At 36.0% G+C, this 15,405-nt stretch overlaps 2 protein-coding genes across 2 annotated transcripts in view; both read left to right on the top strand.

The window, feature by feature from the left end:
- LOC138326762 (4-galactosyl-N-acetylglucosaminide 3-alpha-L-fucosyltransferase FUT5-like) overlaps window positions 1-6,280 on the top strand; it is a 39,623-nt gene extending 33,343 nt beyond the window's left edge. Inside the window, exon 2 of the mRNA XM_069272767.1 lies at window positions 5,180-6,280. Within this exon, the coding sequence (XP_069128868.1) occupies window positions 5,180-6,034 (855 nt within the window). The 3' untranslated portion in view covers window positions 6,035-6,280. The remainder of the gene's footprint in view (window positions 1-5,179) is intronic.
- Window positions 1-15,405, top strand: part of LOC138326688 (glutamate receptor 4-like) — a 136,624-nt gene that overhangs the window by 50,849 nt on the left and 70,370 nt on the right. Inside the window, exon 2 of the mRNA XM_069272690.1 lies at window positions 12,465-12,611. Within this exon, the coding sequence (XP_069128791.1) occupies window positions 12,465-12,611 (147 nt within the window). The remainder of the gene's footprint in view (window positions 1-12,464; window positions 12,612-15,405) is intronic.

Genomic DNA, 15,405 nt, shown 5'->3' on the forward strand with positions numbered 1-15,405 from the left:
TAAATTTTCCCTGTACAGAAGACATTTTATACCGTATAGTACATATTTTGTCGTCACCAGGTAAATGTTCCCTGTACAGAAGACATTTTATACCGTATAGTACATAGTTTGTCGTCACCAGGTAAATGTTCCCTGTACAGAAGACATCTTATACCGTATAGTACATATTTTGTCGTCACCAGGTAAATGTTCCCTGTACAGAAGACATCTTAATACCGTATAGTACATAGTTTGTCGTCACCAGGTAAATGTTCCCTGTACAGAAGACATCTTATACCGTATAGTACATAGTTTGTCGTCACCAGGTAAATGTTCCCTGTACAGAAGACATCTTATACCGTATAGTACATAGTTTGTCGTGACCAGGTAAATGTTCACTGTACACAAGACATCTTATGCCGTATAGTACATAGTTTGTCGTCACCAGGTAAATGTTCCCTGTACAGAAGACATTTTATACCGTATAGTACATAGTTTGTCGTCACCAGGTAAATGTTCCCTGTACAGAAGACATCTTATACCGTATAGTACATAGTTTGTCGTCACCAGGTAAATGTTCCCTGTACAGAAGACATTTTATACCGTATAGTACATAGTTTGTCGTCACCAGGTAAATGTTCCCTGTACAGAAGACATTCTTATACCGTATAGTACATAGTTTGTCGTCACCAGGTAAATGTTCCCTGTACAGAAGACATTTTATACCGTATAGTACATAGTTTGTCGTCACCAGGTAAATGTTCCCTGTACAGAAGACATCTTATACCGTATAGTACATAGTTTGTCGTGACCAGGTAAATGTTCCCTGTACAGAAGACATTTTATACCGTATAGTACATAGTTTGTCGTCACCAGGTAAATGTTCCCTGTACAGAAGACATCTTATAACCGTATAGTACATAGTTTGTCGTACCAGGTAAATGTTCCCTGTACAGAAGACATCTTATACCGTATAGTACATAGTTTGTCGTGACCAGGTAAATGTTCCCTGTACAGAAGACATCTTATACCGTATAGTACATAGTTTGTCGTCACCAGGTAAATGTTCCCTGTACAGAAGACATCTTATACCGTATAGTACATAGTTTGTCGTGACCAGGTAAATGTTCACTGTACAGAAGACTTCGTATGCCGTATAGTACATAGTTTGTCGTCACCAGGTAAATGTTCCCTGTACAGAAGACATCTTATGCCGTATAGTACATAGTTTGTCGTCACCAGGTAAATGTTCCCTGTACAGAAGACATCTTATACCGTATAGTACATAGTTTGTCGTCACCAGGTAAATGTTCCCTGTACAGAAGACATCTTATACCGTATAGTACATAGTTTGTCGTCACCAGGTAAATGTTCCCTGTACAGAAGACATTTTATACCGTATAGTACATAGTTTGTCGTCACCAGGTAAATGTTCCCTGTACAGAAGACATCTTATGCCGTATAGTACATAGTTTGTCGTCAGCAGGTAAATGTTCCCTGTACAGAAGACATCTTATGCCGTATAGTACATAGTTTGTCGTCACCAGGTAAATGTTCCCTGTACAGAAGACATTTTATACCGTATAGTACATAGTTTGTCGTGACCAGGTAAATGTTCCCTGTACAGAAGACATCTTATACCGTATAGTACATAGTTTGTCGTCACCAGGTAAATGTTCACTGTACAGAAGACATCTTATACCGTATAGTACATAGTTTGTCGTCACCAGGTAAATGTTCCCTGTACAGAAGACATCTTATACCGTTATAGTACATAGTTTGTCGTCACCAGGTAAATGTTCCCTGTACAGAAGACATCTTATGCCGTATAGTACATAGTTTGTCGTCACCAGGTAAATGTTCCCTGTACAGAAGACATCTTATGCCGTATAGTACATAGTTTGTCGTGACCAGGTAAATGTTCCCTGTACAGAAGACATCTTATACCGTATAGTACATAGTTTGTCGTCACCAGGTAAATGTTCCCTGTACAGAAGACATTTTATACCGTATAGTACATAGTTTGTCGTCACCAGGTAAATGTTCCCTGTACAGAAGACATCTTATACCGTATAGTACATAGTTTGTCGTGACCAGGTAAATGTTCCCTGTACAGAAGACATCTTAATGCCGTATAGTACATAGTTTGTCGTGACCAGGTAAATGTTCCCTGTACAGAAGACATCTTATGCCGTATAGTACATAGTTTGTCGTCACCAGGTAAATGTTCCCTGTACAGAAGACATCTTATGCCGTATAGTACATAGTTTGTCGTCACCAGGTAAATGTTCCCTGTACAGAAGACATCTGGGATTTATACCGTATAGTACATAGTTTGTCGTGACCAGGTAAATGTTCCCTGTACAGAAGACATTTAATACCGTATAGTACATAGTTTGTCGTCACCAGGTAAATGTCCCTGTACAGAAAACATCTTATACCGTATAGTACATAGTTTGTCGTCACCAGGTAAATGTTCCCTGTACAGAAGACATCTTATACCGTATAGTACATAGTTTGTCGTCACCAGGTAAATGTTCCCTGTACAGAAGACATTTTATACCGTATAGTACATAGTTTGTCGTCACCAGGTAAATGTTCCCTGTACAGAAACATCTTATACCGTATAGTACATAGTTTGTCGTCACCAGGTAAATGTTCCCTGTACAGAAGACATTTATACCGTATAGTACATAGTTTGTCGTCACCAGGTAAATGTTCCCTGTACAGACATCTTATACCGTAAGTACATAGTTTGTCGTTAAATGTTCCCGTATCTTAGTACATAGTTTGTCGTCACCAGGTAAATGTTCCCTGTACAGAAGACATCTTATACCGTATAGTACATAGTTTGTCGTGACCAGGTAAATGTTCCCTGTACAGAAGACATCTTATACCGTATAGTACATAGTTTGTCGTCACCAGGTAAATGTTCCCTGTACAGAAGACATCTTATGCCGTATAGTACATAGTTTGTCGTGACCAGGTAAATGTTCCCTGTACAGAAGACATCTTATACCGTATAGTACATAGTTTGTCGTCACCAGGTAAATGTTCCCTGTACAGAAGACATCTTATACCGTATAGTACATAGTTTGTCGTCACCAGGTAAATGTTCCCTGTACAGAAGACATTTTATACCGTATAGTACATAGTTTGTCGTCACCAGGTAAATGTTCCCTGTACAGAAGACATCTTATACCGTATAGTACATAGTTTGTCGTCACCAGGTAAATGTTCCCTGTACAGAAGACATCTTATACCGTATAGTACATAGTTTGTCGTGACCAGGTAAATGTTCCCTGTACAGAAGAAACATTTATACCGTATAGTACATAGTTTGTCGTCACCAGGTAAATGTCCCTGTACAGAAAACATCTTATACCGTATAGTACATAGTTTGTCGTCACCAGGTAAATGTTCCCTGTACAGAAGACATTTTATACCGTATAGTACATAGTTTTGTCGTCACCAGGTAAATGTTCCCTGTACAGAAGACATTTTATGCCGTATAGTAACATAGTTTGTCGTCACCAGGTAAATGTTCTCCTGTACAGAAGACATCTTATGCCGTATAGTACATAGTTTGTCGTCACCAGGTAAATGTTCCCTGTACAGAAGACATCTTATACCGTATAGTACATAGTTTGTCGTCACCAGGTAAATGGTTCCCTGTACAGAAGACATCTTATGCCGTATAGTACATAGTTTGTCGTCACCAGGTAAATGTTCCCTGTACAGAAGACATATAATACCGTATAGTACATTAGTTTGTCGTCACCAGGTAAATGTTCCCTGTACAGAAGACATCATTATACCGTATAGTACATAGTTTGTCGTCACCAGGTAAATGTTCCCTGTACAGAAGACATTTTATACCGTATAGTACATAGTTTGTCGTCACCAGGTAAATGTCCCTGTACAGAAAACATCTTATACCGTATAGTACATAGTTTGTCGTCACCAGGTAAATGTTCCCTGTACAGAAGACATTTTATACCGTATAGTACATAGTTTGTCGTCACCAGGTAAATGTTCCCTGTACAGAAAACATCTTATAGACCGTTATAGTACATAGTTTGTCGTCACAGGTAAATGTTCCCTGTACAGAAGACATCCGTTTATACGTATAGTACATAGTTTGTCGTCACCAGGTAAACTGTTCCCTGTACAGAAGACAACTTATGACGTATAGTACATAGTATTTGTCGTCAACAGGTAAATGTTCCTGTACAGAAGACATCTTATGCCGTATAGTACAATAGTTTGTCGTCACCAGGTAAATGTTCCCTGTACAGAAGACATCTATCTTAGAACATATCACCGTAAATGTTCCCTTACGAGAAAACCATCTAAGTATATACAAGTTTGTTCGTCACCAGGTAAATGTTCCCTGTACAGAAGACATTCTTATACCGTATAGTACATAGTTTGTCGTCACCAGGTAAATGTTCCCTGTACAGGAAAGACATCATTATACCGTATAGTACATAGTTTTGTCGTGAACCAGGTAAATGTTTCCCTGTACAGAGGACATTCTTATGCCGTATAGTACATATTTTTCGTGACCAGGTAAATGTTCCCGTGTGCAGAAGACAATCTTAGATACCGATTATAGTAAACAGTAGTTTGTCGTGACCAGGTAAATGTTTCCCTGTACAGAAGACATCTTATGCCGTATAGTACATAGTTTGTCGTGACCAGGTAAATGTTCCCTGTACAGAAGACCATACTTATGCCGTATTTATAGATACATAGTTTTTGTCGTCGACCAAGTAAATGTACACTGTAAACAGAAGACACATCGTTTAGATACCGTATAGAATACATAGTTTGTTCGTGGACCATAGGTAAATGTACGCCTGTACAGGTATACATCTATGCCGTAATAGTAAACATAGTTTGTCGTGAACCAGTAAATGTTCCCAGGTACACAATGACATCTTATGCCGTATAGTACATAGTTTGTCGTCACCAGGTAAATGTTGCACTGTACAGAAGAACATCACCGTAATAGTGACATAGTTATGTCATACCTGTACAGAAAGACCTTTAATACCGAATAGTAACATAGTATATGTCGTCACCCAGGTAAATGTACCCTGTACAAGAAGACATTTTATACCGTATAGTTTGTCGTCACCATGGTAAATGTAGTTCCCTGTACAAAGACACATTTTATACCCGTTATAGTACATAGTTTTCGTCAACAAGCAAACCGAGAGGCCAAGTTTGGATATTTTTTGAAAACGAATCTCCAAATTATTTCTCCAAAAAACAGTGTCTGCCTGCTATGAATAACAAAATTAACTGGACTGTTACCTATCGTCGAGATGCAGATTTCACTATAACATATGGTTATTTTAGAAAGAGCACCAAACCTAAATACAGTTTAGGACACCTGGATGGTATATACGCCAAGAAAACTAAGACTGCTGTTGTCTTTATGAGCAACTGTGATACTTTTAGCAAAAGAATGAAGTTCATCAAAAGTCTTAGATCCCATGGTGTTGATGTTGACATTTTTGGAAAATGTGGAAAAGTATTGGACAAGAGTGACAACAAAGGTCGATTTCAATCTGTCTATAATATATCGAGGACGCTAACTCCAGATTTTTTCCCTTCCGTTCTTGCAAGATATAAGTTTTACCTTTCATTTGAAAATTCGCTGTGTTTGGATTACACAACAGAAAAGTCTCTCCATCGTGTCATGCAACATCCGATCGTACCAGTGATACGTGACGGAAGTAATACATCTTTGTTCCATCCTCATCACTCTTATATTAACACCGAAGATTACAAGTCTGTGAAGGACCTTGCTCAGTATATGAAGAAACTGGCCAACGACAAGACCGCTTACTTGGAATACTTCAATTGGAAACGATACTATTATACCGACGATTTGTACATAGAATGGAATAACGTATTTTGTAGAATGTGTGAACGACTGCATAATCCTGAAAGTTTCAGGCGTATTTACAGGAACATTACGTCTTGGCATATGTCACCCGGAGGAAAAAATGCATGTTACGAACCAACAGATTTGAATATATAGTTTTTATGGGATGTGAAGTGGATCCCGATAATCCGGACGTCTATATAGTCCTGAAAACTGGCAGGCCGGACGGACATTTTAGACAAGGGATTAATTGCCATAACGCTACATATAGACTAAGAACATAGAAACCGGCAATCCGAAAACTCGTCATCCGAAGGATTTAGGCTGGATTCGGATGTCCGGATTATCGTGGGTTTCAAAATCACAGTCTTATCTTTAGAATTAAATGATTATGTATTTTGATTATCATTTTTTAAATCATTCATACTGGAAAAGACTTATTTGAACCCGTTTAAATCTTTAGGACTTTATAATTCTAAATCATCATAATTATATGACGATCTACATGACCAGTTGGAAAAGTTGAAAAATTTGATTTGGACACATTAATTTTATAACAAAATGCCTGTGAAGATGTATAAGGCAAATGACTATATAAAAGTACCAGGGCGGTATACATTGCATATTCTATATTTGCAAAAAAAAAAAAAAAAAAAAAAAACTACATATATACATCAAGATCTAATTCAATTCAATTCAATTCAACTTTATTGCTTCCTTACATCGATACAAAAGGGATCGATAGGACGAGGAATCTTTTTTGTTAAGTGAGGTATTGTCTCTTTATTCAAATTACACGTTTTTTATATTTATGTTAACAACCATCATCGACTTCATCGATGACCACAAGATAATAACTTGTACGTACAAGATACTAACTTGTACGTACAAGATACTAAGTTGTACGAACAAGATTATATGACTCTTTCATATGTACATATGTAGGATAGAACTATTCCACCCGAGGGTACAGAATTTTGGGGTCAGAACCGAGGCTTGCCGAGGTTTCTGACCCAAAATTCTGTACCCGAGGGTGGAATAGTTCTGTCCTATATAATTTACATATGAAAGAGTTATTTTCTCACATTGCTTATCGAATTACTTGCAGGAAAGGTGAGGCAGCCATTTTGTGATAAAATCTTTAACTTCTTAAATAATCGATCGATTTTAAAAATAAAAACGCCATTCGAAAGAGCTCATCAAAGTGTGGTTTATATTGAAAATATAAACAAGATTTATATTGAAAATATAAACAAGAAATCTTAGGTAAAACGGTTTGAAATGCAAATTAAACAAAAGAAATGGTAAATAAATCCGACAAATCAATCGAAATAGAAGAAAAATGACGTCAACTTTGGCTGACATGACGTCATTTCATTGTTTTTTTGAATTGTGACGTCACAGCTATGTAAGATAGATTTATCTTACATAGCTGTCTTTCATGGGACAACTCTATCTTACATGGCTAGCTATGTGAGAAACTATCTTGTACGTACAAGATACTAAGTTGTACGTACAAGATACTATCTTGTACGTACAAGATACTATCTTGTACGTACAAGATACTAAGTTGTACGTACAAGATACTAATTTGTACGTACAAAGATACTATCTTGTACGTACGTACAAGTACTAACTTGTACGTACAAGATAAATAAAATTTTGTAGTGGCCCTAATACGCCGCCGTAGCATCCTGTGTTTTCAAAACAAATCTCTCGCTTCGGCGGTCGCAACATGCGGTATTTATACAGTGGAGTTCGCCTACTGTAATTCACTAATAAACTTGATATGGTTGTGGTATAGTGCTGTATTCAAACATGACCCCTGCTCGATTCGTCAAGAGCGGGCGCCCGACGGCGATCCGGCGAGACGGCAAAGTCACTCGATTCAAAGAAAAAGTGCGCCGGTTGCGAGACCGGCGTACGCCGGATCAGCCGGTTTTGAATCACCAGCTAATACCGGAGCAAGATTTTGGAATAAAGATTAGATATTTGTTGACGAAACTCTCTGTATTAAGCAAAACTCATTCCGTTCAGACATAAATTCTTCAAACATTATGATTTTCTTGTTGTATTTATTAACGGACAGGAATTGAAACCTCTTTGATACACACAGGTATGTAGATATACATTTATGAAGCGAATACGTCGAAATGTGCGATGATGTACAGACTTAGATATAAGTAGCTCAGGCGTTTGTCTCTATAGATATTTTTTTCTCTATATGATGTAATACGACGGTGTCACAGCATTTTATAGACCCAAATGCCTGTGTATGTACAATATATTAGTCTGATTACAGATTATAATAAAATTTGTAAATTTAATGTACATAAAATTGAATGTTTATTCCAAGTATATAATTAAGTAAATAAGTATGTTATTTCAATAACTTCTCTTGGACTGTTTATCAATACCAATAAAAACATATTTTTATGGTTTATTCTGATGTTTTACACTTACGAAAATAAAACATTTAAAGTTCTAATGAATCGTTTTCTTCAAGCACGTGTAATTAAAAGTGTAAAATAAAAAAGATAGATTGATATGTACAGTAATATACCTACATGTACATTGTAAATAAATAACTCAAAAAATGCTCAAAAGTGAATATGTCTCTACGTACATTCTGTTAATTCCTATGTCAAGACATGAGAAAAAGAATTCTACTGATGACATGTAGTAAGAAATGAATTGATAAAATAGTTTACATAACGTTAAGTACGTAACATTGCCACACCAGGGTATCAATTTAAACTCAGTTTATTTAGATAACTCATGCTTTACTAACCAGTGCTTCAGCGAATCTTGAATTTTAGTTAGAAGAAATACACATTGACGTGTGGCCCATTGTGACAATGCTTGGAGCGACAATGCTTGGAGCAACTACAAAAACCCTGCCGATATCACGCGACTGTGGGATAATTTGCAAGAAAATAAAATTTGTGGCACCGACAGTGTATTTTTGTTGCAGTGTCACTCCGGGCATTATCGCACCGTTGTTTCGTGTATTGCCTTGTGATGTGTAATTAAATTCCAACCTGAAATGCTAGAAATATCACATATTATATGTATATAATTATACAATGCAATTACAATGCTCCCTACATTACATCAAATATCAAATGTGCATTACAACCGAAACGCGCGGAGCGATTTTGTGTGAAGCGACAATACGACACACAAAATCGCAATAAACCACCATATATGTTTTCTATTTCATAAGAAAATTCAACGCAAGATATTAATGCAGTATGATGCAATTTCTTACATTTTTCCTTTTGGAATAAAACAGCATACACGTGTATATTATAAGACTCTTTCATATGTGGATATGAAGGATAGGGATATTCTACCCGAGGGTCACAAAATGTAGTAAAACCCGAGGCTTGCCGAGGGTTTTGCAACATTTTGTGATCCCGAGGGTAGAATATCCCTATCCTTCATATCCACTTATGAAAGAGTATTTTTCTTTCATACCACGACGTTTTACTGCAATTTTACAACTATAATATCCCGCCATTTTGAAATAAATTCGAAGAAATCCACGACTGGAAGTCAATTTCCATACATGAAAAATAACGTGATATTTTCAACACAAATTCCGTTGCTTGCATCTTTTATAGTAAAACCAGTCAATTTTGTGAAAAAAATGTTAAAATTTTACCGAGGAAATAGAGATTTTGTTGACGCCGTGACGTCACGAGGCTTTATTGCATGGGTAGCCATGCAATACAGCCTCAGGCGACATGAGTGTATTGCCCTAGACCAGCCAGTATTACACGTGTAGGTATGAAAGAATATACAGTGTAGCATGCATGATAAAGAGAAAATGAGATTTGACGGGAGGTGGGGGTGCTCATTTTCCAAAAGACGAAACAACAAAATTACATTAGCCAGTCACGGTATCCTATTTATATTTAACTCGAATGATTTATGAATTTCTTAAAGTTCTTGGCCCGGTAATGAAATATACGAATATTTGAAAGCTAAATTTGTTATTGGCAATATCGCTTAAATCTACCATTTCTTTCTGATCACGTGCCGGTAGCCGCTTTTTATACATTTGTATGTACATAATGTGGGTCAATAGCGCGTCGCTCGGTTTCATCTTTCATCTCTTAATATGTGCATGTTTTATTAGACATACAGTACTACCCATCCTATTGCTTCTCCTTCAATGAAAAGGGATTTCTCTTGTATGAATGAATTCTCTGTACAAATGCGCTATAAAGGTGTACTATTTTTTCTTTTAGTTTACAAAATGCGCATTGTGGGGACAGCTAACCTGCAAAACAAAATTAATTATAATCAAATTAAAAGACAAAGTTGGCCAGCTTAGGTCTGTATATCATTGACAGTTGATACCCACACCTCTGATGCTGTGCATACTCGAAATATTTACACAGCCCAGCTATTTATCTTGCCTACTCATCATATTACAAAATAGCTATATATACAATGTACTTGTATTTTGCGAACGTTGACACACAATTTCATGCCTTTAAGATTTGTAAGCATACTAATCATTTCATTCACGGGAAGACCCTACGGGTAGAAAAAAGACACTTTACAGATAAACCATAGTGCGACTAAAATTATACGTATGGCTGATACAATGGTTCGCTTCAAGTAAAACCACTTTAATGTTAATTACAAACCTAGTATATACTTCCAAATTTGAGTGATCTCTGAGAGCATCATTAGCAAAACAAGACATTAGTAAAAGGAGTGTGTAAGCATAAAAGCAATAGGAAGTGATGTCCAAGATTAGAATATATTTATCATTATTCAAAACTGGAAATCACTTTTTGAATTGTTTTGTCTGAACAATTTACAATAAGCACGCAAATTAAGATGTTATGACTATGAATATGTATCATTACTGATTGTGTTGGGCATCTTTATATCATCGTGACACTTTATGTCGTAAAGTCATAACATTATAGAGGAAAACGACGCGAAATTTACTCACAAAATAATGACATCACAATTGATACCAACCCGCAAAATGAGGCAACTCTGTAATATGCAAAGACTGAATATCTAGCAGATCAAAGATATGCTACGGCACACCACCAATGATCACGTGACATTGTCGTTTTAGTTTGCATAAACCTATAGAAAATCTAAAACAATTATTTGTACAATGAGTGTGTGAAACCTTCACTGACATCTGTCGATACATATGAATGCCTGCAAGAATACATTAATATGTCCTAAAGTGGTAGTCTAAAAGCATTTCACATATATAGTTCATTGTCTATAGGCTTGTTTCATAAATTAAATATGTTTTTATGCATTTTACTTAAAATAGATACAGTCAAACCTCGATATTTCGAAGTTCAAGGGGCCGACAGAAAGAAAAACATCGAAACAAAGAGACGTCAAAATATTCATTGTCATTCATTTTGCATGGTTATTGAGTACATGTCAATGCAAACTGTAAATATTAGGATGTAACAGTAATGGTTTTGCACGTGTTTTTAAAATCATTCAATTTACAACGGGCATTGTGCATTTGTATCACGTGTAATGGAACGCTTCTCTATAACATATTATATAACATTATATAAACCGAATGTATGCCTAGCAGAATCACATTTAATTCCAAAAGGTTTTTTTTTTAATTCATAATATGTGATAAAAAGGTTATGACAATTTTTATTTCGCATCCTTTATCAGGCCTTGCCACGATATCAGCCCTCAGGCCGCCGATCTCTGATATCACTGATATCATGTTATATAATAGCCTACCATACCGTTGGCACCTTATAACAATAGTAGTCCTAAACCACGCTACGCTAAAGCACATGTTGTGGACTTTATGCATTGTTAAGTAGTTGTTTGTGATAATTTGTTGGTTAATGGTCTACCAAAAGACGACTGTACTTATCAAATGAAGCAACGCATTTCTCGGTCCTTCATATCTACATATCTCGAACACGTACAAAAGAAATGGAAAAGTTGAAAGATTCAATGTCACATTTATAACTCTACCATCGTGATCAGTTTGCTTACATTTGATCATGATCAGTCATCTTAAGAAAGTGTTTTATATTATCTATTCAAACAGATTTCTCATATGAGGAGAATATTTATTGTTCATTCCTTTCGGCCTACAACCCCCCCCCCCCCCCCCCCCCCCAAAAAAAAAAAAAAAAAAAATAGCTTCGAGCTGAAACCAATGTCATATGTTTTGTAATGGAAGAGGTTATGAACTTAACATGTTATTGAATACTAACAAGTACCATACTTATGTTTTTATTAAGTCTATTTCCAGATATCAAAAATACGTGAATAAATGCCTATTGACCGTCAATAAGTCCCACCTTCCGGTGATATTTAAAGTGATGTTTCTGACGTCACCGTCACCGGATGTGGAACTTATCGACGGTAAATCGTAATTTACTGACGTCGTTTATAATCCCGTATTGAAACGTTGGTTAATTTATATATGGGGTTGAGGTTTTTTTTTAATGTGTGTCATCCCGTTTTGCTATGGCAACATTTTAAATTTGTTCCCTCAATTGAAAGGCACTTTTATGACATGCTTTTTGCTATGGTTTTTCTTTTCTTTTTCCAGGTGTTATTTTCGATCACAATTCAAGAGACTTGGAGAGAGCATTTTCCTATGGAGTAGAAACTGCAAATGCAACAGAAAATAAGTTTAAAATTTACGCATTTCAAAAAATTACGGATATACGGGATACATATAAGCTGAGTAGTTCAAGTAAGTTTTTTCTTCATTTGCATGTCTTTCTTCTTTTTTAACGAAAAAATCAATGCTAGTTACAACAATATCCTTCTTATACATATTACAGTGAAACATGTTTATAACGAACCTCCGAAAACCATCAGACCTATTGCGCTATAAGCGTAGTTTTATACACATATTACATACATATTCTAGGAACTTTAATGTGGAATGAAATTAATTGTGTTGTAATCAGGAATTCATTTTAAATATGTTCGTTATAAACGTTTTTTTACTGCATAGATTTATTTATAATTTCAAAGACGTGTACTCTCTTTTGTATAGTAAGATAAATCTAATAAATATAGTTCTATATATAAATTTGATTTGTTTAACAGTTTGTGTTTTAAGAAAGTAACAAATGATTTAGAGCGAGTTGGTCAAATTAAAAAAGAAACAAATATGTTTTATATACTACATGTACTCTATAATTTATAGTGTAAAGTATGTGAAGGTGCTGGATGTTTTCAGAGTTACTTTCTTAGAGCGCTTTAGGTTTTCCGAATACTTTATTCTTGGAAAGGATTTACGTTCTTTTCGTTTCTACCCAGAGCCCAGAGCTAGTTATTATCATTCACCGGGACTTTTTAAGGAATATGTCTTAATAAAGTACATAATCGCTGCAGGATAGATCAGGACCCGATATCGCGACACAAATTTCAGTCAAAAATTGACTTAATGAAAAATGCTTGATATGTGTGACAGAGGAGAGAATATTATATAAATACTACCTGCATTAGAGGGTGACAGTGCCTAGTGTCACCCTGAGGATATCACTGTCACCCGAGGCGAAGCCGAGGGTGACAGTGATATTCCGAGGGGTGACACTAGGCACTGTCACCCTCTAATGCAGGTAGTATTTAATTTATTATACCAAAAGTCTAGAAACAAAATTGCTTTTCAAGTATTTGCAATATATTGAAACATTTTAACTGATTTTAGCAAAAGTCGAACAGTCACCGTCGGCAGTAGAATAGCATATCAGCTTCTACTCAGTAGCGCTAACTATCACTGCATTATAAAAAAGAATACTCACAATAAGCATTTAGTGAAAATTCTTGTTGTCTTGTCTCCTGCGTTTGTTTAAATCTTAACGTTTTTGTAAATCTCAATGAATTTTGGTTTCGTCCCATCGTCTGTTTACAACATTAGCAACGTCACGAAGACGCTTGAAATCGCATGTCTTTCGTTCACGTTATCACCGACGGGTTCATAAAAACCAACATATAGCGCTTTGAAGGTAAGCGAAAAGACGTGAACGGAAAGCTCCGTCCTTAATATGATATTTTTATTGATAAACAGACTAATTTTGCAAAACTATTACTAAATAGCTCCATATAAATTTTGATGCGTCGCTTCAAAAAACAGAGATGGCGTCGAAATAAGAAACGAGTTCGCATCTTTTTCGGGCGGTTAATATTTTGCACTGTCATAAATACACTATCACCCGTTGCTAGGGGGTTGCTACAAACGCGTCTATTGTTTTCTATTGTTCTAATGTTACCTGCCGTGTGATAGTGTAAAATACCAAATATCTCTCGACCAATCAGAATGCAGGATTTTCATTTTGAGGGTATAATAAAAGTCTTATGACTTATTAGTCTGAACTTTTTTCGATCGGCCAGCAGTATGAGTTACGCCACTTGCTCTCAAACGCACGGCTACTTATTCAATGTCGGACCACATGTCGGAGCATACATAATACAAAATCCAAAGTAACATGCCGTATCCGGGTGGCTTGATTGGCAGCTGCAACATAAGCGAATAAGAAAAGGACATGCGTTCCTTTTCAATCACGCTTTCCGCAATTCTTCATTACAACCCCATGTCTTATCGATGTACAACTACATGTGACTAACATAATAGTTTTGTTCCCACTGTCATTGCCAGTAGGATGAAAGACAAAATTCGCTAAATGATTATTTGACATTTTCTGTACAGAAAGTTAATTTTTCTCACAGGCGAACTGTAAATCCGGTGTGACGAATTTGCCTCCTGCAATACCTATTTCTTGAGTGATTTTAAACAAATTTTTCTTCGCGTTTCGCTGACGTGAAAACATCTAGGATGTACAATTGTTTGTTAATGATGTGAGAATTAGGATAAAGAATGTCATTCGTATATTTTTATGAACTTAAAAGAACGATGTCAAAAAGACAGATGGATTGCTTGTGGTGATTTAGAGGCATATGTCTGCCTTTGGGTAGAAAATCCGAATACATCAATTGAAACAAAATTCATTCTTTCAATCAAAACATTTCATTTGCAGATATTATAGCATTGATGGCCCGTTAGATATACTGATAACGGAATTGAAGAAGGTTTTAATGACATAGATGTGTTGCTCACAGAAACGACCTTTTGGCGTTTAAAATGAATAATGCAAAATGGCTGGCACAGTCATCTTGATCAATTGTCATGTACTTTGAAGACTATTGATGCAATTTATGTGCCATATGCCGTTAAAGATTCATGCCACTCTATAGCCCAATCTATCAAACAACATGTCTGTGCTAGTCGAATAAACAACATATCACATTAAACTCTCTTTCTCATATAAATATGAAGGATAGTGATATTCTACCCGAGGGTCAAAAATGTAAAAATGTAAGAACGTTTTATGTGTCCGTTGGTAAGATATCTCTATCCTTCATATCTACTTATGAAAATGTATTTTTCTCTCATACCTTAACTTTAAATACAATTTCATTTTTAAAATACCCCATTATTTTGAAAGATTTACAGCAAACGATTCTGCGAAAACTACTAC

The sequence above is a fragment of the Argopecten irradians genome, chromosome 7, assembly GCF_041381155.1.
Source record: "Argopecten irradians isolate NY chromosome 7, Ai_NY, whole genome shotgun sequence".
NCBI classification, from domain to species: domain Eukaryota; kingdom Metazoa; phylum Mollusca; class Bivalvia; order Pectinida; family Pectinidae; genus Argopecten; species Argopecten irradians.